At 39.0% G+C, this 27,586-nt stretch overlaps 2 protein-coding genes and 2 long non-coding RNA genes across 4 annotated transcripts in view; 1 reads left to right on the plus strand and 3 right to left on the minus strand.

Moving 5' to 3' along the window:
* LOC116716633 (uncharacterized) overlaps window positions 1-13,318 on the plus strand; it is a 38,933-nt gene extending 25,615 nt beyond the window's left edge. The window contains exon 3 of the long non-coding RNA XR_004338564.1: window positions 13,124-13,318. This is a non-coding gene — a long non-coding RNA (uncharacterized LOC116716633). The remainder of the gene's footprint in view (window positions 1-13,123) is intronic.
* LOC116716632 (uncharacterized) lies at window positions 488-7,242 on the minus strand. Its single transcript, XR_004338563.1, has 3 exons — window positions 7,084-7,242; window positions 4,396-4,453; window positions 488-994 (listed from the first exon to the last, which is right to left on the minus strand). It is a non-coding gene; the product is annotated as an uncharacterized LOC116716632 (long non-coding RNA).
* Window positions 13,319-14,411: 1,093 nt separating the features above from the next.
* LOC116716614 (TLC domain-containing protein 5-like) lies at window positions 14,412-16,010 on the minus strand. Its single transcript, XM_032557437.1, has 2 exons — window positions 15,744-16,010; window positions 14,412-15,341 (listed from the first exon to the last, which is right to left on the minus strand). The coding sequence occupies exons 1-2, from the start codon at window positions 15,931-15,933 to the stop codon at window positions 14,803-14,805; spliced, it is 729 nt and encodes a 242-aa protein (XP_032413328.1). The 5' UTR covers window positions 15,934-16,010; the 3' UTR covers window positions 14,412-14,802.
* A 2,058-nt stretch (window positions 16,011-18,068) lies between these two features.
* Window positions 18,069-23,166, minus strand: LOC116716618 (uncharacterized). The gene is made up of 3 exons (XM_032557442.1): window positions 22,941-23,166; window positions 18,262-19,539; window positions 18,069-18,152 (listed from the first exon to the last, which is right to left on the minus strand). The coding sequence occupies exons 2-3, from the start codon at window positions 19,513-19,515 to the stop codon at window positions 18,069-18,071; spliced, it is 1,338 nt and encodes a 445-aa protein (XP_032413333.1). The 5' UTR covers window positions 19,516-19,539; window positions 22,941-23,166.
* Between the last annotated feature and the right edge of the window lie 4,420 nt (window positions 23,167-27,586).

Below are 27,586 nucleotides of genomic sequence, written 5' to 3' on the forward strand. Positions count from 1 at the left end.
CTTTCAGGATCTGGCCACGGTGAAGAACGAGGATTTTCTTAATCCCTTCTCTCTGAACAATTGGCTCGTTCAAAGAATCAAATTGTGAAGAAGAAAGCACTGGACTAGATGGCTGTGGAGACAGAGGAAGGGTGTCATCAAGACTGACACTATCTGTGTCAGAAATGTGTCCTGTGAAAAAGGTAACAGTGCCACTGTCTTCTAAAATGTCCCCATTGATTCCTGCATCTAGCTCTTGGACATTGGACAAATCACCCATGTCATCAGTAGAGTAAACTAGGTGAACATTATCACTGCTGCTGTTTGTCAGGACACTGCTGGTTCCAACATATGTGGCATCAATGCTGTCTGGTGCTTTGGATTGAGTCAGTGGTGTGCAAACTTGAGAGTGAGTAGAAAACCTTAAAGTGTCTTGGTCATTTCCACTGGGGTTGTCTGGTTCTGAGTCGCTGCCAGTGTCCTTCTTTTTGGTTGTTAGGTAAAAACGCAAAACCGGTAGTTTTGTCTGCTCATAAAGTTCTCCAACTGTAATATGTTCATCAAGTGAATGTTCCTGGAAATCTGTCATGTCAACCTCAAAATCTGTAATTCTTCCATGTGAATTTCTTTGAGACGGAAAAAACAAACCCACTGCCTTTTCAATTAAGTCATTTTTTCTACAGTCCTTTGACACATGAATTTTTCTTGTTCCACCACCTTTCTTTGTCCGAACTTGTAAAAGCTCCCCATCTCGAGAATTCATCCATCCTATCTCAACTTTTCGAACAGTTTTTTGAGCATTTCTGATGCTAACATTTTCTGAGATCTGCTTTTGATCGTTGCCTTTGTTCCTTGAAATCTTGGCTCTCAATCGGTCAAAAGGTTTTGATTTCCGGCCAGCAGGATCATTTTCCCTTCGTCTGCAATATCCGAGAAGTGCCAGTCGGTCACCATAAGATGGGAGATACTCCTTAAGCTGATCATCTGTCATGAGCAGAAGGACACTGGAGTCAATCTAGAAAACAAAAGTTAAAACAGTTATTTAACCTATAAAAATGGGGGGAAAACCCAGTAAAAACAGCCACATGATAAAACTGATCTGTCTTCACCATGTCTCTATAATAGTGTTGTATGATAACTTCTAAATGTACTGATTTCCTTAGCAATCTAGCTACCTTATCCTTTTGCAGTCGTTGTATGACTTCCTCTGAAACATTCCGTGATTTTAAGAAGTCATATATCTCATCCATCCTGTGACAATTACACACAATAACTAATGAATAATGTCTAATAAAACATAACATTGCAAAAAATTTATTATGAACATGAGAATAGGGTTGAATGATATTACTGAAAAACATTTCACGATACAAGAATTTTTTATTATTTTATATCAATTATTTTTTTTATATCTGAAATACTGCCAAACTGGTGATGTGACCTTTCCCATTTTATCCACAGCTTTCACACCATAATGTTTTTTAAAAACATTTATGAGGCACAGTGGTGAAACATTAAACTGCTGCTCCGCAAGTTACTCAACAGCTTGTTGCTAGTTCACCAGTGAGTTAAATGAAGCCATCAACCTAGATGAGCTAGCCTTGAGAGGTTGAGAAGCCTTGACTGTGCCTACATCCTCCAGAATGGTATGTGGTTCTGGATCAGAGTTCAGAGAATATTCTATTGAATATTCTGTCAGACTTACTATCTATTGATATTGATCACGTGTGTATCGAGATACATATAACTGATTTATTGTCCAACCTGTTGTTGCGCAACACCCCCCCCTCCTTTCTCTACTCTCTCACTCTCTGCTTCCTCTTCTGAGAGGGGAGATGTGCTACCAGCTCTCCTTCTAACGGGTTAATTGAGTTTCCTAAATCTGCTGGGATCTACCCTGTCCAGAACTGAAGTAAACTCTGTTTAAGCTGGTTTCGAGAAACGATTCGCCTGGTTTCTGACGGCCTACATCCAGGTGTCCCACCCTTCTTCCCCCTGTGAATTAGCCAGACTGAGCAGCCTACAGCCAACTAGTTTCACAGAGCACATCTGTTAACGGTCGCTCGTTCTCTATTTTACAACTTGCATTTGTTATTGAACCAGGTAGGTTTTAGTGACTCGGGCGAGTCCCAAGGATGATGTTTTACATTTGGGCTACCAGCAACCTAAAAACATTTTAAACTTTTTCCTCTCCAGAATCAAACATCACAGCTATTTTACAACCATCAAAGAACTTTAAGGTGACTCATTAACTGAATGTCCACAACATCTTTTAGATTTTCTTTATGCTAAATATTTTATTAGTAAGGCATTTTTGCAAGGGTCAGTACAGCTTAATTCAGTAGCAGAAATAATCAAATAAGTAAAATCAATCATCTAGTCTATCTTTCCCTACTGCTGACACTGAGAACTAAAAAAGGGAACCTTTGAGAGAGACGGACGGAGTTTGGCGTTTCGAACCCCAGACCTGGCCTGATGATGAAGAAGGTGCTGCAGCAGGAGGAGGAAGTTGATCGGCGAAGGCAGGGATCTCTGTAGGTCTGATGAGCCTCTTCTCCGCATGGATGGTGAGGTCACACAGGACTTGGTGCTGGCAGGAAAAAAGGCACCAGTTCTTCTTCTTTGTCTTTGCCTTTGTCTTTGTCTTCATCTTTGTCTTTGGGGTCTGAACCCAGCCGATGAGAGAAGTGCGATTTGAAGCCACAGGTTGTGGGCCAGACGGGTTGGTCCCCATGAGCAGGACAGTCTTCGGCTCCGTGGCCCCGGCTCTTCTTCAGCTGCAGAGTTCTTTGTCCATCTCTTGGCTCGAAGCTGCCCGGAGGATCCAACCAAAGGTTCCTCTTTTGCACCCACCTTTTATAGGGTTTATCCACCTTTTGGTGCGTTTGCATTGGCTAGCACTGTTGCTGTGCTTGTTTCATTGGCTGACTGCTTAGACAGATGATCTCATATCCATCACTGTCTTACAGACATTTCCTGATGTCTGTGCTAATGTCTCAGGGTTGCTCAACCTCCTATGTCCCTTGCCTGCATGACCTTTTCTCTGAAACGTTTACATTGTTCAATCTGTTTCTAAATAAAGCGTTGATCATCTCTGCTCTTCTGTTAGTTCCCCCTTTTCCCTTAACCTTTCACCTTTCACCTACCATCTACCTCCAACATATCAGTGATGTTTAATTGCAGTTACACCTTTTTACACCATGTCAAGTTCAATGTCAAAATCACATTTATATCACATTTATTTTCTTTAGCTTTTCTGATTTAGCATTCATTTATGATTTATAACCATAACTTATTAATTATACTTATTATAATCTTAATGTGAGTTATTACAGATGTTTTTCTGAAAAGAAACCAAGAATAATCCATGATTCTAATTATTTGATACCAAAGTTACAGTTACTTGTTTTTCTTGTAAGTGTTCTCACAAATGTAACTGTAAGTATTATTACAAGTAAACCTGTATTAATATAAAAATTTTATTTTGAATCTTATCAAATTACTCAAAATGTTTAGATTTCATTCTTTAAAACTTTCATGCTTTAAAATAAGGAATAGTCTCAGCTATTTTTATAAATCTGCAGGCTGGAAACTTCCTCTTTTTCCAGGAAACCTGCTTTTCCTGTTTCATGACTCTTTCTGTCTGACTATGATTTCTTATGATTAGATAGAAAAAAGTAGAATTAAAGCAAAGTTAGCATGAGACAAAAACAACACACACAACCAGATTTATTTTATTGACACCTAAGTCTACTGCTGGGCCTTGATGTCACTTGAGTGATTCATTTTAAAGATAACTTTATTTATTATTACTGTTAAACTTAAATCTCCAGCATGGGGAAGTGGGATGAGCTCGGGTTTTCTTGACACCCCCTCCACGAGGTCAGACCTTTCACATGCTGGGAGTCCATCACCCTCCTGCAGTTCGCCGTCCTCATCCCCTGGAAAGAGAAGAGGTTCGTCTGGGATGTGAAGATGCAGATTCTTCATCCTCAGTTGTCACAGAGGGCTCAGTGTAGTCATCAAAACTCCACTTCTCTTGACAAACCCTACAAGACAAATAGAAACTGTATTTCAGACTCAAGCTCCTGCTAAAATAAAGACAATAGACAACAAAACAGCTGTACAGATCTGCAAAAATAAACCAATACACAAAGAAACTACATAAAAGTAATAAAGAAAAATCTACCAATCTACCAACTAAATGGTAAAGTGTAGAGCTTAGGTCTGAAAGTTCTGTTTACATTTTTCCAATAAAATATTTCAATGGTTGAACAATTCTCAAAATGAAATTCCCATCTTTATAAAAGAGTCAAGTGCATGAACATCATCAGAATGATTTTAGTTTTGATCTTAATTACTTTGATTTAAACAGATAATATGATAAATTGGATTTTCACAAGAGTTGCAACTTACCTCTGTTTAGGTTTAGGTTCAGGTCAAAGGAACCTCCTCTGTCTCTTTTGTAGGTATCCTGAAAGTTGAGTAAAGTTGAGGAGTTAAAATTTTCAACAGGGCCTGCCTGTTTTGGGGATTTTTTAAGTTCCTTGTTTTTCAATTTTTCTTATTTTGAATTGCTTTTGTAAATATTGTCAATGTAAAGCTGTAGATCTCCAGCATTAGCATAAGTGTACATGAAACTGCTAAGAAAACAGTTTGAAAACTGATGCATATTGTACTTCCATATTTTACTCTTGTCTATGTATCGACAAAAACAATTTAACGGGAAAGATAGTCAATCACATTATGCATAACAAAACGTGCATACATCAAGCTGTGGAGCTTGTTTTAACCTACTAGCTATTGCTTGTATTAATGCCACAAAATAATTATACATATTAACTTATTGAATTTTTGGAGTATAAACTTCTTATCGCACTCTGAAACTAGAAAATTCCTGAAGAAATTTAACCGGGGCCTGCCAAAGTGTGCCCGTCGGTTTGGACCCAGCGTTCTGATGCTAGAAATTAGCATCGATGCTAAAGAAAGCTGCAATCATATGAGGAGAATGACAAGAATGTTGACTAACATGTACTTGCACCATTCAGTATGATAAAGTAAGTGTATCAGCTAAAATTAGCAAAAATGCTAATGTTAGCATCATTGCTGTCACTAGCATGTGGGACATCACTAGGATGTTTTCTATAATGGTATTACTCCATTCAGTAGAAAAAACATGGCTAATAAGTCAAATAAATAGCTAATGGCTTATTTAAGCTAAAATGCTAATGCTAAGTCATGCTAACCTGAGAGAAAAAGATAATGCAGAATAATATTATTGCACCGCCTGTGGCGGTGCACTAACCTCAGGGGCATGATGAGGCTTTTATTTTGAAATTTTTGTTAAGCTTCATTTCCAAGGTGCAAACTAATCCCATGTATAACAGTCATTGGGTTAAATCAGTTATATAATGCTCAAAACACAAGTAGTTGATGTGAAAATATTAAAGGCTTTTATTTTGAAATTTTCAGTATGCTGCATTTTAAAGGGCCAAACTAAACCCATGTGTAATAGTCATTGGGTTAAATCAGTTATATAAAGCTCAAAAGAGCAATTATCTGATGTAAAATACTCAAGGCTTTTATTTTGAAATTTTTGTTAAGCTTCATTTCAAAGGACCAAACTAATCCCATGTGTATCAGTGCTTTGGATAAAAAAGTCACATAAAGCCAAAAAGAGCAAATACCTGATGTAAAAATTGTCAAGGCTTTTATTTTGAAATTTTCATTAATCGAAATTTTAATTGCCACACTAAATCCATGAACATATCTTTCCCTACATGCTGTCAATAGCATGTGGGATATCATTAGAATGTTGTCTGTAATTGACTTACTCCACTCAGTATATTAAACATGGCTAATAAGTAAGAAAATAGCTAATAGCTTATTTAAGGTAAAAGGCTAATGCTAATGAACTGCCTTGCTGCGCAAGGCAGTTCCCTAACCTGAGAGAAAAATATAATGCATGCTAATATTATTGCACCGCCTATGGCGGTGCATTATCCTGAGGGGGATATTGAGGCTTTTATTTTGAAAAAAAACATAAGCTTCATATTAAATGATCACACTAATTAACATGTCTAACAGTGTTTGGGTTAAATCCGTTATTTACTGGCCAAAACAGCCAATAGTTCTAAATGGCAGCTCAGCCCTCTGTTTTAACTGAGTATTGATTAGAACTACAGTGATGCGTATTTGTAGTCCTGACCAGCAGCCAATCGCCTCCTGTGTTCCATTGCTATGGTTATCAATCCTCTGCTAACTGTCATGTGTGTGTGTCACAGAAAGGTGGAAAAAGATTTCTATCTTTATGAGACACCCCATTGGTTTATATGGAAAAAGCAGCCTGAACAACTCCTTGCCGTTCAGGAACCGAGAGACGTATTGGAAAACCGTTTGAAGCATATGAAAGGGCTATTTGTCTTCTCCCATAGTTCCACGATTCATATTTGTAGCTCACTCACAGTAATTGCAGTGATGAGACAAAAATGGTGCATGCAGAGCTCAGAAATTTTTCAGAAATACATGGAAGTGAATCTGGGAGAGCGTCAGTTATCCTGGCGCATGATTTCGCTCTGAAGCACCTTGACAGAAAACCGTAAGCCCTAGAGAAATTTCGAAAACATTTTACCGGAGCAGGCATGCGTATCGATGTCATGACCGAGTTTGATACCAATTGGGCGATATTTGTGGGCGTGAGGGCGATCTCAAAATTAGTTTGGGGTCAAAAATTCTCTTCATTTCTCACTCTAAAAAAGCGGCAGTTGGTGTCAGTTAGGCTCTGCGTTTCGGCAGTTGGAAATTTGGCCCGTTTGACGCTTTTTACGTCGCCATCATAAGTCCGATCCCTTATAAAAATAATAGCTCCCTTCTCGGCATCGAGCCGCACGTTTTGATACCCCAATAAAAACAATCTAATTAACGGACTACTTAAAAAAAAACCCGGTTAAATATGCTATAACAAGGTTAGCACGCTTTGACGGTTAACCTGCAGCTAGCTCATGTTGCTAATACAACGAACGATGTACATAACACCACACGATCAAAAAGCATTCAAAACGAAGGAATCTAAACAAAATCAAAAATCAAAAAAGGCGAACCTACCTTTTACTGACTCTTAACGCAGTAGCAAAGGTTGGACCTTGGATTTAGGATTTAACTGGGAGCTGGAGCGGAGCTGTTATTCTAAGGAGGCTTGTCTCCAACTGCTCCGGTATCTCATAATTATGACTTTGAAAGTCGAAATTATGACTTTGAAAGTCGAAATTATGACTTTGAAAGTCGAAATTATGACTTTAAATCTCATAATTATGACTTTGAAAGTCGAAATTATGACTTTGAAAGTCGAAATTATGACTTTAAATCTCATAATTATGACTTTGAAAGTCGAAATTATGACTTTGAATCTCATAATTATGACTTTGAAAGTCGAAATTATGACTTTAAATCTCATAATTATGACTTTGAAAGTCGAAATTATGACTTTGAATCTCATAATTATGACTTTGAAAGTCGAAATTATGACTTTAAATCTCATAATTATGACTTTGAAAGTCGAAATTATGACTTTGAATCTCATAATTATGACTTTGAAAGTCGAAATTATGACTTTAAATCTCATAATTATGACTTTGAAAGTCGAAATTATGACTTTGAATCTCATAATTATGACTTTGAAAGTCGAAATTATGACTTCCTGTTGGTCTTTTTTTTTTTTTTTCATGGCGGAAATGGGCTTCCATAGAAATGGGCTTCCATAGTATTGTTTGGGTAGCATTATAATATTTTTGTTTCTTATAACAGTGTATTTATTTGTGGTGGGCTTGATCTCTTTTGTGGCCGCTGTAACAGTTACAACTGACAAACGTTAAAAAAACAGTTGTAACTGACAAACGTTGGTGTGTCATTTTACTGTGTGTTGTAGATGGAATGTTTTGTTCAGTTGGGTTATGTTAATTTAGGATTAGATTTTCTTAATTTCTTTTGCTATTATGTTATTTTATTTGAGGATTTTATTTTATTTTATTTTATTTTATTTCTTTGTGGAAACTCAGGATGTTGTTGACTGTTTGTTCAATTGAAAATGCGCGGCTCAGAATAAACGAGCTCTGCCAGAGTAACATTGTTTCAACTCGCTTCCTCTGTGATCCACAGAAATTGGTTGCAAAGGATTCATGTGCCTTTGCACCGCTTGATACTGGCTCAGATTCCCCGAGGTCTGGTGCCAGTAACATGTGCCTGCTATTATTGGTTTCAACCACAGTGCAAAGCAGCATCAGTATCTCCGTGTTTTAGGCTAAACATGAAGGGAAACTCGACCAAGTCCTGTTAGCCACTGTACTAGCCTGGCATAATACCGCCACTTCCTGGACATAAAATTATCATGTTTATACAAGATGCGTATCATGTTTTAACAAGATAACTATCACGTTTTAATAAGATACGTATGACGTTATAACGTGATAGCGCTCGATTTTTTTCCCCTGGATTAAATAGCAATAAGCTTCCGTACCAGTTTCAAAATTCACCATTTATGAAATGTAAAGCAAAATGCTGATCATGTTACCACAAAGGTGAATTTTAGTGTCTTTATGGTAGACATGTTTAAGAACTAAAATGTTCTAAATTTGTAATTTGATTGTTTTTTCTTTACTCAAAAGGAACCTAGTAGGTACATTTGTACATTGTTCTAGGACTTTACATTTCTTGCATTATAAGAATCAGAAAAAAGTTTTGTTTGTCTTATGTAATTTATTTTCTAATACTTCAAGCATATATGAACTCATCTAAGTACATTCAATAAAATTTTGCATAAAAAACAATTTCAGTGTCATATTTAAAACTGCCTGTATAAACAGTACAGACTCAGAGAAATGAAATACCTACTCTGAACATTGTGTCATTCTAGTTCCTCTAGTAAGCACTAATATACAACATTCAAATTTCAGAGGCATTTTTTATTCAAATTCTGATGGCACATATTTATTTCCATAAATATGCATGAGAAGATAAAGACCAGCCACAGTCCCACAGCTCCCTCGTCGCCTCCAGGTGGTCCCAGGCCTCCCTCGTCGCCTCCAGGTGGTCCCAGGGCTCCCTCGTCGCCTCCAGGTGGTCCCAGAGCTCCCTCGTCGCCTCCAGGTGGTCCCAGGGCTCCCTCGTCGCCTCCAGGTGGTCCCAGGGCTCCCTCGACGCCTCCAGGTGGTCCCATGGCTCCCTCGTCGCCTCCAGGTGGTCCCAGAGCTCCCTCGTCGCCTCCACGTGGTCCCAGGGCTCCCTCGTCGCCTCCAGGTGGTCCCAGGGCTCCCTCGTCGCCTCCAGGTGGTCCCAGGGCTCCCTCGACGCCTCCAGGTGGTCCCAGTGCTCCCTCGTCGCCTCCAGGTTGTCCCAGGGCTCCCTCGTCGCCTCCAGGTGGTCCCAGGGCTCCCTCGTCGCCTCCAGGTGGTCTGGCCCCTGTGCCGACATTGTCCGCCGGATCCAGGGATCTCCAGGGATTCGGCCCCCTTAGTGGATGGATTGATAGTTTTGGCCCCACTTGGAGAACATTCAATCCCCATGAAGACAGAAGAGCCCAGGCTGGGTTCCCGAAGCTGCGGCAGCGGTTTGACGCCCCCTACACCTTCTGGGCTAATTTACCCACCGACCTGCAGCTGAACCACAAACACCTTCCTGAGCAGATGGATTGCCACAGCAAGGGGCAGCCATGTGGCAATCCACAGCAAGATGACCCAGGCAAACATTTCAGAAAATAAAAGAAATGTTTCAATCACACCTTAGCAGAATTCAGAGACCAATGAACTAAACAGTCGTGATTTTAGACTGTGGCAGGAAGCCGGAGTACCCGGAGAGAAACCTGCAAACAGGAAACTACTTTTTGATATTTGCTAAAAGTAGATTTGGCCAAAACTACTTTAAGCAAAAGAGAGGGAAGAAGACATGGGGCAAAGGTCATCTAGACAAGCCAAATAAATCAACAATCATTTTTTTGGACTCTGGGAGGAAGCCGGAGAGAACCGGAGAAACTGCAAACCCCATGAAGACAGAAGAACCCAGGCAGGAATTCAGACCCAGGCAAACGGTTTAGTCAAGGAAAAGAAAAGAAATGTTTTAATCACACCTGAGCACAATTTAGAGGCCAATTAACTAAACAGTCTTAATTTCAGACTGTGGCAGGAAGCCGGAGCACCCGGAGAGAAACCTGCAAACAGGAAACCTGTCAAATCTTTTTACCTTTAAATCCCATAATTTGATTTAACTGAACACATCAGGACACATGTTCAGTCCCAGTCAGATTTCTCCAGCCTCGAAATGGTCAATAAGGATTTGTTCTGGGATTCTTTCATCTTCCGAATTTGTTAGTTTTAGCTCCTCTCCAAAAGTTCCTTGATCAAGAGGAGGGGCTGGAGAAACCGTAACGTCAGGTGTGACTTCATTTCTTACCTTTTCCCACAGACATCCGTTGGTTGTTCCTTGAACATGAAACGCTTTTCCAAAAGCAGTTGCTCCCATCATCCTGCGAGACCTGGGACACACTTTTGTCCGCTATCGTCGCCATACCCGACGTCGCCATGCATGAAAGGTCCCGATGAAGCGGGAGCGTGGAGGGAAAAGGCGCCTCCTTCTGGCACCGAGAAGAGCATCAGAAATGCTCCTTCGGGCCGTGCTCCATCGGGCCTTTGCTTTGGCCTTCCATCTGCTCAGCAAGGTGTTTCTGGGGTCCCTCAGCTGCAGGTCAGTGGGTAAATTAGCCCAGAAGTTGTAGGGGACGTCAAACCGCTGCCGCAGCTTTGGGAACCTTTCAAAGATCAAGTTGATGATAAAAATCTTGATCCCTACAGAAACACCTATGACAAAACCCAGCAGCCGGAATGGAAACATGCATGAGAAGATAAACACCAGCCAAAGTCCCACGTAGAACCTAAAAGTGAGCTCTGGCCGGGCCCACATGCAGAGGTTTTTTATCTTCTCAAGCATGTCAGCCATGTTTCCAAAAAGCTTCTGGGTTTTCTGAGCAGTTTTGGCAATCCAGTGGAACATCTGAACCATATTTAGGTTCTCTTGTAGATGTTCCACTGGCTCACCCATGTCGGGTATGATGCTCCACTCGATCCTCCAGCCTTTGGAAATTAAATAATTTACCGAAAGCTGGAGAATCATGAAGAGCACGACGAAGGAAACGGTCCAGCCAAGCCACACTGTGCACATGTAGATGAAGAAAAAACAGGCAGTCATGTGCACAGAGTGCCAGCTGGACAAAGCAGACAGGTTTCTAAAAAAGTGTTCCACAGGTCTCATGTCTTTTTCAAAGCGTCTCATGTTGTGGGTCATCTTAATGGGGTTTAATCCGTCCTCGCTCTCCTCATTCGCTCCATGATGAAAATGGATATGATCCAAAAATGTTCTGAAACGATCACTGATCTTCATTTTGGCTTCTGGTCTCTGAAAACTGTTTGGGCTCAATGTTGGAGCGCAACACATTAAGTCTTTAGAACTTCTTTGATCTATTGTGATGTACATGATGTCATCTATGACCTCATCAGTGAGCTCACTGGACTTCTGGGGCAAGGTCTTGCTTCTGATCGTTGCTATGGAAACGATCAGAACAGTTCTGAATGAGTCAAGCTGAAATAATGACTAAATACTTAAATATTAAGTAATATTTTTTATTTAACATGAAGACATTAACAGTAGATTTCTACATGATTGAATTTTTGCGTTTGTGGTTTTCCGTACCTGCTGTGGTATGAGTGGTTGTGTATTCCAACCCTGACTGGTTTCGATGGAGCGCGGCGGCGTGGCGAAGTGACCTGTAACGCCATTGCCATATGTTTGGCTCTAGATTCCACATGTTTCGACTGAGCTGCACCAAACTTGGCAAGAGTGATCCTGATTGGATGCCTGGTGATCCTATATCGTCATAGTCTGACGTCTAAGCCCCGCCCCATCAGAACAGGAAGTGCCTTTTTTTTCTTGGAAAGCGTTATCTCTGGCTCTCTTGACCTAATCAAGATGATTTTGTGTTGGATGACAGATAACAATTGGGCTCACTTGCTTTAAAGTGCTAAGAGTTTTCAATGGAGGGCGTGGCCATGGCGACGCAGCGAAGTGACAGGTCACGCCGCTGCCATATGTTTGGCTCTAAATTCCACAGTTTCAAGCTGAGTTGCACCAAACTTACTGGGATGGATCCTTATCCAGCCCCAGACAGGAATCCATAAGAATCCTTGGTGGGCGTGGCCTAATTTATCTACAGCGCCCCCTAGAAGTTTTTAAAAAATCAGCCCCAAGTCATGCTTCAACCCAGACTCATGAAACTTGGTACACATGTGTATCTGGTCAGGACCTACAAAAAAAGTCGCCATGGTCCAAACTCAACAGGAAGACGGCCATTTTGGATCAAAGTTGCCATTTCCTCTTTTTTATAGACGTCGCATCTGATCGAACTCGTTATCAGCTTTTGAGATACGGACTTCAGAATCACTCAGCATAACCTTGAGGCACTGAAGGTCAAACAGTTATCACAGGATTTTTCATGTGGGCGTGGCTTAGTGTCAAAGTCTGACTATTTGCCATAAAACATCAAGGTGCAATAACTTCCACATACAAAGTCAGAGCTGCATCAGACTTTCTATGTGTCATTATAGACCAGCCCTCATCACATTCACATGGTTACCTGATGACATAACCTAAGCCCCTCCCACTTCCAACAGGAAGTCACTATCTGGTCTATCAAACCCTACAGGAAGTTCTTGCTAATCTTTCACTACTAAACAGGAAGTGACAATAACTCATCTCCCGGATGTCAGATATCAGCCATCACATTTTTACACATGTGCTCCTTTACCCAATAACAACACTTCTGATAAGCAACTATCGACGCACAGTCGACAATAAACGTTTTGATTCATATTCAATTGCCCTGATTAAATGATTTTTTCCTGTGCCAGCACCACCTGTAATAAAAATGTGCAGTTGTTAAGGATTTATTCCATTAAGCTTGGCTAAACAATACTGCCTGATTTAATTAAAAACAAAAACAGAGAACTGTTTTTCATTCAAAGATCTAATCAATGCAAGGCTTTCAATTCTTCTAATTTATTTTTCTCAAATAATGAAACGTCTTTACACTGCAGACTTAAATCAGGTATTTGTTCCTGATCACTGTTTTCTATTTGTCTTCCTTTTTGTAATACCACACACTCCAAGCGTTCCAGTTCAACCTCAGAACACCATTCAGCCCATCGTCGTCCAGCATTACATCACCAGTAACATTGTCCACAGATTCCAACTCAAACTCACTCCTACTTAAATCTACAACAGACTTTACTGAAGGTTTTGTTCCATCAACAAAACCAAACAAACCAGTTCTGTAAAACTCACCAAAGGTTGCACAACTTGAAGGCTTGAGTTCACTATCAAAGCGATAAGGTAGAAATAACTGCATTATGCTTTGGTAAAACTTTTCTGGCTCTTTTGTTTCAGAGAAACGCGCATATCGAACAGCTGCTGGTTTTGTCCAAATTCTTTTTGCAATAAACCCAAAGTCATTATTCAACTTTATTGCATTTCTACATTTCTCATTTTTTGTCAAAACGCTATAATCTGAAGCAAACTTAACCAGGCACCTATTATTAAACATATTATCATTCGGCCTATTCTTATAGCGGTCAACTATCTCAGTCATCCACATGTCTTTTGGGGTAAGATCCTGTGATCTAGCTTTTGTCTCAAAACAGAAATGGGAAAACTCATTTTCACAATATTATCACCAGTTGGAATAAAAATAACGCTCCGAGAACACTCCTTTAAATGCATGTTGGTGAGTCTATACACTGCTTCCTGAGCACAAACATCACGGTTATGCAAATAGACTCTACCAAATCTCTTTAAAGCTTCTTTAGCACAAACATTTCCTTCTTTGGCTGCTTCTCTTTCTGTCCATTTCCTAGAAGAAAACCAATTTCACGTTAAATTTTTGACATGTAAGATACAATATAAACACAACATGCATATGCATCAACACAGTATTGGATATCAATATTTGCATTCCAAGCTTTTAACAGCGGTCTACTATATGGATGAATCCAGATTTCTTTAATTTGCCTTTTCAACACCATTCCTACTAAATCGTTTATATGCTGATTCAAATACATCTTGATTCATGCACAAGCCTTCAAACATTTCTTCCACGGTGCTATATGGACAGTTCTCACCCTAACCCTCCTTGTTTTGTGGTCAGTATTATTTCACCATTTTATTAATGTGGGTTGCCAGTTTGGATCAGGCTTCCTATGAAGCTATAAGAATGATAGAAAACATGCTAACAAAAAGCCTCAGACCTGCAGCTCACAGGCAGTTCTAGACACAGGCTAACAGAAGTGGCTCTTTGGCTCAAATATATATTAAATTATGAAATATTGCCCTGTTTTTTGTTTCATTCTTTTTTAATTGCCCTGAGGGCAACAATTTATTCACATATATGTACATTTATTATTATTGATACTTTAATTAAAAATGAGTTATACAAGTTTATGTCGGGGAGCAGGGGGGGCGATGACATGTTCGCATACACCTCGGAAAGTATGTATGTAGTTGCGCCCCCTGCTGGCAGTTCCTCTAAAGGTCGGACCTCTTAATGCGCATGCTCTGCTCGCTGTCAGATCATTATTTAGTTTGCAAAATAAATGTACTTATCAAGGCTTTTCAGAATTGTTTTTACACAGACTTTAAAAATGTTGCAGTCCACTGTACCGCAGATAAAATAAATAAATTCATGGAGCGTCTGTTAAAAACATGTGAAAGCGGTTGAGTTAGTCTTCTCAATCACTCTTCGTGCCCAACTGGTTTTTCTTCGCTCGTCTCTTTGAGCTCGCGGTTCACCATCCACTTCCTGTATTTGGCCCTGGTCTTCTTGTAGCCGAACCTGGCGATGTCCACCATGAACACCCAGGCCAGCAGATACATGACCACGCCGCCAAGCTTCATTATCAGCAAAGTCCTGGGCGAAGTGAGCTCGCAATAAAACATGACGGTCCCCAGGCCGACGCGCACCGCGGCGAACAGCAGGATGAAGAGCAGGTCCACGGCGTCGCCCAGCAGGCTGTCGTAGAGTCCCAGCTGGCGGAGGAACCAGCGGCTCTGCAGCAGCGGGTTGGTGATCTCGCTGCCGAAGATCACCCCGCAGGTCTCACAGCCCGACACGCCCATCAGCAGCGCCAGGAGGATGCCCACGATGCTGGCGGCGTGATGCGCCAGCATGACTGGGCCCTCGCTCCGGTAGCACACGCACCAACCCAGGTCAAAGAAGAAGTAGCCGAGGCAGACTGCCAGGGCAAATATCTGGAGGTCAGTGTTTTCTGTACCTGCAGAGAAGATAAAAAAATGAAATCTTAATCCTATAAGAATGTAACTATTGGACCAATAACATCCATCTTCAAATCATTTTTTGAGATCTACAGGTTTAGTGTGATACTTTTAACCCCTTATTCTTTGCAAAGCTAAACCCACCGAACCTGTTTTTGTGTCCATGCTCAGCATGTCTTCAGATTCAACAGCAGCAGAATGGTTTCTGGTCTTTTTTCAACTTCTGGGAATCAGACTTCCAAAATGATCTCAGTCATTCTTAATAAAAACCACTTAATATTTGGTTTAAACATAGAGAACCATCGTAAATTGGCTTTGGATTTATTGTTCTGAGTAACAATGCGCCATGTTTGCCTTCGAACTGAACCATCGCATCACAGTTTCTGTGTTTTCCTGCTGACCTGCATGTGTGAAGGGCCAGGGACCGTCAACAAACACAACGTATGCCGTCAGCAGCACTATGATGACGCCATGGGTCAAGGTGACCAAGCGGCAGTTCCACTCGGGCCCTCGGTGAGAGAAGGTGGAGCAGAACAACAGGTAGAGGCACAGCCAGCCAATCAGGCTGCAGATCACCTCCAATGCAGGCATGGCAGTCTAGATGAAGATAAGACTGGACATGGACAAAGATATAATAGTGTTGGCATGTTTTGATGTCATATAGTTAATGTGTGTTTTCAAAGACTTTCCATGCGATGAAGATGTCTTCAGTATCTGTGTGGATCTGATTTCAGAGCATAACCTGAATGTCACAGATGATGTGTTTGCAACAACTGATCTATACATAAGACTCAGACAGCTGATTACCAGAGATTTGGAGCTGCATTGATAAATGTAAAAACATTTTGTTGCGTTGACAGTTTGCTACCTCGTCCCTAATTTGGACTTCAGTAGATATTTGATGACATTGTGAGAGTGGCAGCATTTGCTTCAACACATTGTTGCACCAGTATAAAGATGGGTCAAAGCCATTCACAAGCTCTGTAACTAAGCAAGAAGAGACACTAAAATAAGATAAATCATGCTGAGCTGATAAAATAAGTCTGACATTAGAAAAATATATTGATGCATTGGACAGATGATTTTTGGTTTTGATATTTTCCCTTTATTATCAATATCATTGCATTACAGTTTGAACATTATGCTGATTATTAAACAGGAAATAAAGGAATTGAGAACTGCTGTAGAAACCTCATTATTTTTCAGGTGTGCAACCCAATGCTGATTTAAAGCTTCCCCCGCCCCAAATAAATCACACATATAAACTGGAAAAAGCGGTTTATTGAACTTCAAAATTAAAGTCTCTATTTAGCTATTAGAGAAGCCTTTGAGTGTTTTAAAATAATCGATAATGACAATGCTTCAAGGTGTAAAAAAAAAAAAAGAAAAAAGAAAGTGTTCTTTTTCAGTTGTTTTCTGGTTAAATCTGATATTGAGCTACTGCAATGGCACCAATCTGTTATTGAAAATATTTTAAGGTTATGTTTACTTAAAACAAAAATATAAATAAAATGCTGAGTAAACAAAAGAACATTTTTGAGGAATAAGGGTAAATGAAACACTTTACTCCATTTCTTCCAGAACTGCATTCAAACAGAGTAGCAACATGTTCATCCACTGAACATTTAAATTATGTGACTAATATAAGAAACAAAACATCAGAAATTATTCATAAATTATTTATGCAACTAAGAGCTGCTTGTTTACAAGCGCGGCGGCCATATTGTATTTTTAATTATGTAACAAACCAGCTTTTGCAGCCTCAAGTAAAATTAAAAGTAAAAAAAATTCTAGTAACAATATAAAATACTTCAATTTAATAAACAGAAAATATTGAGAAAATACATTTTACTGCCAACTCAAATTTATGCTTTAAACTTTAACTTTGGAGTACTTTAACATAAACCCCCCCCCCAAAAACACTAGTAGTAGAGTACCTACTATGACATTGCAGGTCTTATAAATACTCCAGAGAAAAATAAATTGCAAAAAGTAGAAACTCTGTGGAGTTAAGATGAGGTAAAAAACTTGTTAAGATAATGCTAAACTTTGAAAGTTTAATACAAAAAGATTTGGTAACACTTTATTTGAAGGGGTGTGCATAAGACTGACATGACACTGTCATAAACATTCCACTTCATGTTCATGACAGATGTTATGTCATGTTTATGATAGTGTCATGTCAGTCTTATGCACACCCCTTCAAATAAGGTGTTACCAAAGATTCCTTAAACTCACATGTTCTTCAGCTGAAGTCTGTTAGACTATATCCATCACCCATACACTACTTTCTAGGACCTTGTTTATTTCGTGTCGAAACTCTGGATAGTTATCATAATTAACTGGCAACTCTAGGTAGCAACCGCATGTGTGGGCAACTGGCCGTCTCTGAATACCTTGAAGTTGAGTGAAGCTAACACTGATAGTTTTTTGAAGAAACAAATCAGATCCTGTGCAGAACCGCAGAAAAAGTGACAGGTGTTGTGAGTCTGATTCTCTGAGATAAGAACTTAAATATTTGCTGATGTTTTTCTGCTGTGCATTCATGACTACAGGGTATACAATTGAATTTATAACCTTTCTTAATGTTGGCTGGAGATTTTCATATGCAGCTGTAATACTTTCCATCTCAGACCTCAGAGGGGAAAGGACAGTGCTCCACTGCTCAATAACAAAGGCAGGTTCCTGAATGAGCTTTTGGTGGGCAAGCTCCTCAAGTAGTAGCTCTATGTTATCAGCTGTTGGTACTCTTCGACAGTTATGGATATCCATGATTTCCAGAAGCTCTTCTTTGTCAACACTCTGAAAATCTGAAAGGCAAGATTCAAACACCATCCGATCGTACTCTGTAACATACCTTAAGAAGCTATCAACAAGAGGACTCTTTATAGAACCAAGAACTGCTTGTTCCAGTATTACTGGAGCAAGTTTTATAGGCAGGTACTTCTGTTTTTGCCAGCCAAAGGCAATAATTCGGCCAATGCTTTCCCATTGTTGCTGTACAAAATCATGACGCAAGTAGGGCACCTTAAAGTTATTGCCCATTGTACACTGTTCATAAAAGTCCTGCCAAAATTCTGAGAGGACATCCCTCAAAACTCCTCCATCATCAACAGCCTTTTCTCGCCTTCCATCAGGGAGCACCACTTGAATACATATGTCCTCCTGAGTGACACCTGGATCACAAAAATGTGAAATTAGTTCTTTCAGGATCTGGCCACGGTGAAGAACAAGGATTTTCTTAATCCCTTCTCTCTGAACAATTGGCTCGTTCAAAGAATCAAATTGTGAAGAAGAAAGCACTGGACTAGATGGCTGTGGAGACAGAGGAAGGGTGTCATCAAGACTGACACTATCTGTGTCAGAAATGTGTCCTGTGAAAAAGGTAACAGTGCCACTGTCTTCTAAAATGTCCCCATTGATTCCTGCATCTAGCTCTTGGACATTGGACAAATCACCCATGTCATCAGTAGAGTAAACTAGGTGAACATTATCACTGCTGCTGTTTGTCAGGACACTGCTGGTTCCAACATATATGGCATCAATGCTGTCTGGTGCTTTGGATTGAGTCAGTGGTGTGCAAACTTGAGAGTGAGTAGAAAACCTTAAAGTGTCTTGGTCATTTCCACTGGGGTTGTCTGGTTCTGAGTCGCTGCCAGTGTCCTTCTTTTTGGTTGTTAGGTAAAAACGCAAAACAGGTAGTTTTGTCTGCTCATAAAGTTCTCCAACTGTAATATGTTCATCAAGTGAATGTTCCTGGAAATCTGTCATGTCAACCTCAAAATCTGTAATTCTTCCATGTGAATTTCTTTGAGACGGAAAAAACAAACCCACTGCCTTTTCAATTAAGTCATTTTTTCTACAGTCCTTTGACACATAAATTTTTCTTGTTCCACCACCTTTCTTTGTCCGAACTTGTAAAAGCTCCCCATCTCGAGAATTCATCCATCCTATCTCAACTTTTCGAACAGTTTTTTGAGCATTTCTGATGCTAACATTTTCTGAGATCTGCTTTTGATCGTTGCCTTTGTTCCTTGAAATCTTGGCTCTCAATCGGTCAAAAGGTTTTGATTTCCGGCCAGCAGGATCATTTTCCCTTCGTCTGCAATATCCGAGAAGTGCCAGTCGGTCACCATAAGATGGGAGATACTCCTTAAGCTGATCATCTGTCATGAGCAGAAGGACACTGGAGTCAATCTAGAAAACAAAAGTTAAAACAGTTATTTAACCTATAAAAATGGGGGGGAAAACCCAGTAAAAACAGCCACATGATAAAACTGATCTGTCTTCACCATGTCTCTATAATAGTGTTGTATGATAACTTCTAAATGTACTGATTTCCTTAGCAATCTAGCTACCTTATCCTTTTGCAGTCGTTGTATGACTTCCTCTGAAACATCCCGTGATTTTAAGAAGTCATATATCTCATCCATCCTGTGACAATTACACACAATAACTAATGAATAATGTCTAATAAAACATAACATTGCAAAAAATTTATTATGAACATGAGAATAGGGTTGAATGATATTACTGAAAAACATTTCACGATACAAGAATTTTTTATTATTTTATATCAATTATTTTTTTTATATCTGAAATACTGCCAAACTGGTGATGTGACCTTTCCCATTTTATCCACAGCTTTCACACCATAATGTTTTTTAAAAACATTTATGAGGCACAGTGGTGAAACATTAAACTGCTGCTCCGCAAGTTACTCAACAGCTTGTTGCTAGTTCACCAGTGAGTTAAATGAAGCCATCAACCTAGATGAGCTAGCCTTGAGAGGTTGAGAAGCCTTGACTGTGCCTACATCCTCCAGAATGGTATGTGGTTCTGGATCAGAGTTCAGAGAATATTCTATTGAATATTCTGTCAGACTTACTATCTATTGATATTGATCACGTGTGTATCGAGATACATATAACTGATTTATTGTCCAACCTGTTGTTGCGCAACACCCCCCCCTCCTTTCTCTACTCTCTCACTCTCTGCTTCCTCTTCTGAGAGGGGAGATGTGCTACCAGCTCTCCTTCTAACGGGTTAATTGAGTTTCCTAAATCTGCTGGGATCTACCCTGTCCAGAACTGAAGTAAACTCTGTTTAAGCTGGTTTCGAGAAACGATTCGCCTGGTTTCTGACGGCCTACATCCAGGTGTCCCACCCTTCTTCCCCCTGTGAATTAGCCAGACTGAGCAGCCTACAGCCAGCTAGTTTCACAGAGCACACCTGTTAACGGTCGCTCGTTCTCTATTTTACAACTTGCATTTGTTATTGAACCAGGTAGGTTTTAGTGACTCGGGCGAGTCCCAAGGATGATGTTTTACATTTGGGCTACCAGCAACCTATAAAACATTTTCCACTTCTTCCTCTCCAGAATCAAACATCACAGCTATTTTACAACCATCAAAGAACTTTAAGGTGACTCATTAACTGAATGTCCACAACATCTTTTAGATTTTCTTTATGCTAAATATTTTATTAGTAAGGCATTTTTGCAAGGGTCAGTACAGCTTAATTCAGTAGCAGAAATAATCAAATAAGTAAAATCAATCATCTAATCTATCTTTTCCTACTGCTGACACTGAGAACTAAAAAAGGGAACCTTTGAGAGAGACGGACGGAGTTTGGCGTTTCGAACCCCAGACCTGGCCTGATGATGAAGAAGGTGCTGCAGCAGGAGGAGGAAGTTGATCAGCGAAGGCAGGGATCTCTGTAGGTCTGATGGGCTTCTTCTCCGCATGGATCGTGAGGTCACACAGGACTTGGTGCTGGCAGGAAAAAAGGCACCAGTTCTTCTTCTTTGTCTTTGCCTTTGTCTTCATCTTTGTCTTTGGGGTCTGAACCCAGCCGATGAGAGAAGTGCGATTTGAAGCCACAGGTTGTGGGCCAGACGGGTTGGTCCCCATGCGCAGGACAGTCTTCGGCTCCGTGGCCCCGGCTCTTCTTCAGCTGCAGAGTTCTTTGTCCATCTCTTGGCTCGAAGCTGCCCGGAGGATCCAACCAAAGGTTCCTCTTTTGCACCCACCTTTTATAGGGTTTATCCACCTTTTGGTGCGTTTGCATTGGCTAGCACTGTTGCTGTGCTTGTTTCATTGGCTGACTGCTTAGACAGATGATCTCATATCCATCACTGTCTTACAGACATTTCCTGATGTCTGTGCTAATGTCTCAGGGTTGCTCAACCTCCTATGTCCCTTGCCTGCATGACCTTTTCTCTGAAACGTTTACATTGTTCAATCTGTTTCTAAATAAAGCGTTGATCATCTCTGCTCTTCTGTTAGTTCCCCCTTTTCCCTTAACCTTTCACCTTTCACCTACCATCTACCTCCAACATATCAGTGATGTTTAATTAATTGCAGTTACACCTTTTTACACCATGTCAAGTTCAATGTCAAAATCACATTTATATCACGTTTATTTTCTTTAGCTTCTCTGATTTAGCATTCATTTATGATTTTATAACCATAACTTATTAATTATACTTATTATAATCTTAATGTGAGTTATTACAGATGTTTTTCTGAAAAGAAACCAAGAATAATCCATGATTCTAATTATTTGATACCAAAGTTACAGTTACTTGTTTTTCTTGTAAGTGTTCTCACAAATGTAACTGTAAGTATTATTACAAGTAAACCTGTATTAATATAAAAATTTTATTTTGAATCTTATCAAATTACTCAAAATGTTTAGATTTCATTCTTTAAAACTTTCATGCTTTAAAATAAGGAATAGTCTCAGCTATTTTTATAAATCTGCAGGCTGGAAACTTCCTCTTTTTCCAGGAAACCTGCTTTTCCTGTTTCATGACTCTTTCTGTCTGACTATGATTTCTTATGATTAGATAGAAAAAAGTAGAATTAAAGCAAAGTTAGCATGAGACAAAAACAACACACACAACCAGATTTATTTTATTGACACCTAAGTCTACTGCTGGGCCTTGATGTCACTTGAGTGATTCATTTTAAAGATAACTTTATTTATTATTACTGTTAAACTTAAATCTCCAGCATGGGGAAGTGGGATGAGCTCGGGTTTTCTTGACACCCCCTCCACGAGGTCAGACCTTTCACATGCTGGGAGTCCATCACCCTCCTGCAGTTCGCCGTCCTCATCCCCTGGAAAGAGAAGAGGTTCGTCTGGGATGTGAAGATGCAGATTCTTCATCCTCAGTTGTCACAGAGGGCTCAGTGTAGTCATCAAAACTCCACTTCTCTTGACAAACCCTACAAGACAAATAGAAACTGTATTTCAGACTCAAGCTCCTGCTAAAATAAAGACAATAGACAACAAAACAGCTGTACAGATCTGCAAAAATAAACCAATACACAAAGAAACTACATAAAAGTAATAAAGAAAAATCTACCAATCTACCAACTAAATGGTAAAGTGTAGAGCTTAGGTCTGAAAGTTCTGTTTACATTTTTCCCCTAAAATATTTCAATGGTTGAACAATTCTCAAAATGAAATTCCCATCTTTATAAAAGAGTCAAGTGCATGAACATCATCGAATGATTTTAGTTTTGATCTTAATTACTTTCATTTAAACAGATAATATGATAAATTGGATTTTCACAAGAGTTGCAACTTACCTCTGTTTAGGTTTAGGTTCAGGTCAAAGGAACCTCCTCTGTCTCTTTTGTAGGTATCCTGAAAGTTGAGTAAAGTTGAGGAGTTAAAATTTTCAACAGGGCCTGCCTGTTTTGGGGATTTTTTAAGTTCCTTGTTTTTCAATTTTTCTTATTTTGAATTGCTTTTGTAAATATTGTCAATGTAAAGCTGTAGATCTCCAGCATTAGCATAAGTGTACATGAAACTGCTAAGAAAAACAGTTTGAAAACTGATGCATATTGTACTTCCATATTTTACTCTTGTCTATGTATCGACAAAAAACAATTTAACGGGAAAGATAGTCAATCACATTATGCATAACAAAACGTGCATACATCAAGCTGTGGAGCTTGTTTTAACCTACTAGCTATTGCTTGTATTAATGCCACAAAATAATTATACATATTAACTTATTGAATTTTTGGAGTATAAACTTCTTATCGCACTCTGAAAACTAGAAAATTCCTGAAGAAATTTAAACCGGGGCCTGCCAAAGTGTGCCCGTCGGTTTGGACCCAGCGTTCTGATGCTAGAAATTAGCATCGATGCTAAAGAAAGCTGCAATCATATGAGGAGAATGACAAGAATGTTGACTAACATGTACTTGCACCATTCAGTATGATAAAGTAAGTGTATCAGCTAAAATTAGCAAAAATGCTAATGTTAGCATCATTGCTGTCACTAGCATGTGGGACATCACTAGGATGTTTTCTATAATGGTATTACTCCATTCAGTAGAAAAAAACATGGCTAATAAGTCAAATAAATAGCTAATGGCTTATTTAAGCTAAAATGCTAATGCTAAGTCATGCTAACCTGAGAGAAAAAGATAATGCAGAATAATATTATTGCACCTCCTGTGGCGGTGCACTAACCTCAGGGGCATGATGAGGCTTTTATTTTGAAATTTTTGTTAAGCTTCATTTCCAAGGTGCAAACTAATCCCATGTATAACAGTCATTGGGTTAAATCAGTTATTTATTGCTCAAAAGAGCAATTACCTAATGTAAAATTTCTCAAGGCTTTTATTTTGAAATTTTTGTTAAGCTTCATTTCCAAGGTGCAAACTAATCCCATGTATAAACAGTCATTGGGTTAAATCAGTTATATAATGCTCAAAACACAAGTAGTTGATGTAAAAATATTAAAGGCTTTTATTTTGAAATTTTCAGTATGCTGCATTTTAAAGGGCCAAACTAAACCCATGTGTAATAGTCATTGGGTTAAATCAGTTATATAAAGCTCAAAAGAGCAACTATCTGATGTAAAATACTCAAGGCTTTTATTTTGAAATTTTTGTTAAGCTTCATTTCAAAGGACCAAACTAATCCCATGTGTATCAGTGCTTTGGATAAAAAGTCACATAAAGCCAAAAAGAGCAAATACCTGATGTAAAAATTGTCAAGGCTTTTATTTTGAAATTTTCATTAATCGAAATTTTAATTGCCACACTAAATCCATGAACATATCTTTCCCTACATGCTGTCAATAGCATGTGGGATATCATTAGAATGTTGTCTGTAATTGACTTACTCCACTCAGTATATTAAACATGGCTAATAAGTAAGAAAATAGCTAATAGCTTATTTAAGGTAAAAGGCTAATGCTAATGAACTGCCTTGCTGCGCAAGGCAGTTCCCTAACCTGAGAGAAAAATATAATGCATGCTAATATTATTGCACCGCCTATGGCGGTGCATTATCCTGAGGGGGATATTGAGGCTTTTATTTTGAAAAAAAACATAAGCTTCATATTAAATGATCACACTAATTAACATGTCTAACAGTGTTTGGGTTAAATCCGTTATTTACTGGCCAAAACAGCCAGTAGCTCTAAATGGCAGCTCAGCCCTCTGTTTTAACTGAGTATTGATTAGAACTACAGTGATGCGTATTTGTAGTCCTGACCAGCAGCCAATCGCCTCCTGTGTTCCATTGCTATGGTTATCAATCCTCTGCTAACTGTCATGTGTGTGTGACACAGAAAGGTGGAAAAAGATTTCTATCTTTATGAGACACCCCATTGGTTTATATGGAAAAAAGCAGCCTGAACAACTCCTTGCCGTTCAGGAACTGAGAGAAGTATTGGAAAACCGTTTGAAGCATATGAAAGGGCTATTTGTCTTCTCCCATAGTTCCACGATTCATATTTGTAGCTCACTCACAGTAATTGCAGTGATGAGACAAAATGGTGCATGCAGAGCTCAGAAATTTTTCAGAAATACATGGACGTGAATCTGGGAGAGCGTCAGTTATCCTGGCGCATGATTTCGCTCTGAAGCACCTTGACAGAAAACCGTAAGCCCTAGAGAAATTTCGAAAACATTTTACCGGAGCAGGCAGGCGTATCGATGTCATGACCGAGTTTGATACCAATTGGGCGATATTTGTGGGCGTGAGGGCGATCTCAAAATTAGTTTGGGGTCAAAAATTCTCTTCATTTCTCACTCTAAAAAAGCGGCAGGTTGGTGTCAGTTAGGCTCTGCGTTCGGCAGTTGGAAATTTGGCCCGTTTGACGCTTTTTACGTCGCCATCGTAAGTCCGATTCCTTATAAAAATAATAGCTCCCTTCTCGGCATCGAGCCGCACGTTTTGATACCCCAATAAAAACAATCTAATTAACGGACTACTTAAAAAAACCCGGTTAAATATGCTATAACAAGGTTAGCACGCTTTGACGGTTAACCTGCAGCTAGCTCATGTTGCTAATACAACGAACGATGTACATAACACCACCACGATCAAAAAGCATTCAAAACGAAGGAATCTAAACAAATCAAAAATCAAAAAGGCGAACCTACCTTTTACTGACTCTTAACGCAGTAGCAAAGGTTGGACCTTGGATTTAGGATTTAACTGGGAGCTGGAGCGGAGCTGTTATTCTAAGGAGGCTTGTCTCCAACTGCTCCGGTATCTCATAATTATGACTTTGAAAGTCGAAATTATGACTTTGAAAGTCGAAATTATGACTTTAAATCTCATAATTATGACTTTGAAAGTCGAAATTATGACTTTAAATCTCATAATTATGACTTTGAAGTCGAAATTATGACTTTGAAAGTCGAAATTATGACTTTAAATCTCATAATTATGACTTTGAAAGTCGAAATTATGACTTGAAAGTCGAAATTATGACTTTAAATCTCATAATTATGACTTTGAAAGTCGAAATTATGACTTTAAATCTCATAATTATGACTTTGAAAGTCGAAATTATGACTTTGAAAGTCGAAATTATGACTTTGAATCTCATAATTATGACTTTGAAAGTCGAAATTATGACTTTAAATCTCATAATTATGACTTTGAAAGTCGAAATTATGACTTTGAAAGTCGAAATTATGACTTGAATCTCATAATTATGACTTTGAAAGTCGAAATTATGACTTCCTGTTGGTCTTTTTTTTTTTTTTTCATGGCGGAAATCGGCTTCCATAGAAATGGGCTTCCATAGTATTGTTTGGGTAGCATTATAATATTTTTGTTTCTTATAACAGTGTATTTATTTGTGGTGGGCTTGATCTCTTTTGTGGCCGCTGTAACAGTTACAACTGACAAACGTTAAAAAAACAGTTGTAACTGACAACGTTGGTGTGTCAATTTACTGTGTGTTGTAGATGGAATGTTTTGTTCAGTTGGGTTATGTTAATTTAGGATTAGATTTTCTTAATTTCTTTTGCTATTATGTTATTTTATTTGAGGATTTTATTTTATTTTATTTTATTTTATTTCTTTGTGGAAACTCAGGATGTTGTTGACTGTTTGTTCAATTGAAAATGCGCGGCTCAGAATAAACGAGCTCTGCCAGAGTAACATTGTTTCAACTCGCTTCCTCTGTGATCCACAGAAATTGGTTGCAAAGGATTCATGTGCCTTTGCACCGCTTGATACTGGCTCAGATTCCCCGAGGTCTGGTGCCAGTAACATGTGCCTGCTATTATTGGTTTCAACCACAGTGCAAAGCAGCATCAGTATCTCCGTGTTTTAGGCTAAACATGAAGGGAAACTCGACCAAGTCCTGTTAGCCACTGTACTAGCCTGGCATAATATCGCCACTTCCTGGACATAAAATTATCATGTTTATACAAGATGCGTATCATGTTTTAACAAGATAACTATCACGTTTTAATAAGATACGTATGACGTTATAACGTGATAGCGCTCGATTTTTTCCCCCTGGATTAAATAGCAATAAGCTTCCGTACCAGTTTCAAAATTCACCATTTATGAAATGTAAAGCAAAATGCTGATCATGTTACCACAAAGGTGAATTTTAGTGTCTTTATGGTAGACATGTTTAAGAACTAAAATGTTCTAAATTTGTAATTCGATTGTTTTTTCTTTACTCAAAAGGAACCTAGTAGGTACATTTGTACATTGTTCTAGGACTTTACATTTCTTGCATTATAAGAATCAGAAAAAAGTTTTGTTTGTCTTATGTCATTTATTTTCTAATACTTCAAGCATATATGAACTCATCTAAGTACATTCAATAAAATTTTGCATAAAAAACAATTTCAGTTCATATTTAAAACTGCCTGTATAAACAGTACAGACTCAGAGAAATGAAATACCTACTCTGAACATTGTGTCATTCTAGTTCCTCTAGTAAGCACTAATATACAACA

The sequence above is a fragment of the Xiphophorus hellerii genome, unplaced genomic scaffold (assembly GCF_003331165.1).
Source record: "Xiphophorus hellerii strain 12219 unplaced genomic scaffold, Xiphophorus_hellerii-4.1 PGA_scaffold_75__1_contigs__length_250000, whole genome shotgun sequence".
Taxonomy (NCBI): Eukaryota; Metazoa; Chordata; class Actinopteri; order Cyprinodontiformes; family Poeciliidae; genus Xiphophorus; species Xiphophorus hellerii.

Coding starts and splice junctions, on each gene's coding strand:
- LOC116716614 (XM_032557437.1), bottom strand. CDS start 15,933: ATGCCTGCATTGGAGGTGATCTGCAGCCTGATTGGCTGGCTGTGCCTC. Junction 15,342..15,743: donor CTGGCCCTTCACACATGCAG/GTCAGCAGGAAA, acceptor TCTTCTCTGCAG/GTACAGAAAACACTGACCTC.
- LOC116716618 (XM_032557442.1), bottom strand. CDS start 19,515: ATGACAGATGATCAGCTTAAGGAGTATCTCCCATCTTATGGTGACCGA. Junction 18,153..18,261: donor TGCCTATAAAACTTGCTCCA/GTAATACTGGAA, acceptor CTTGCCTTTCAG/ATTTTCAGAGTGTTGACAAA.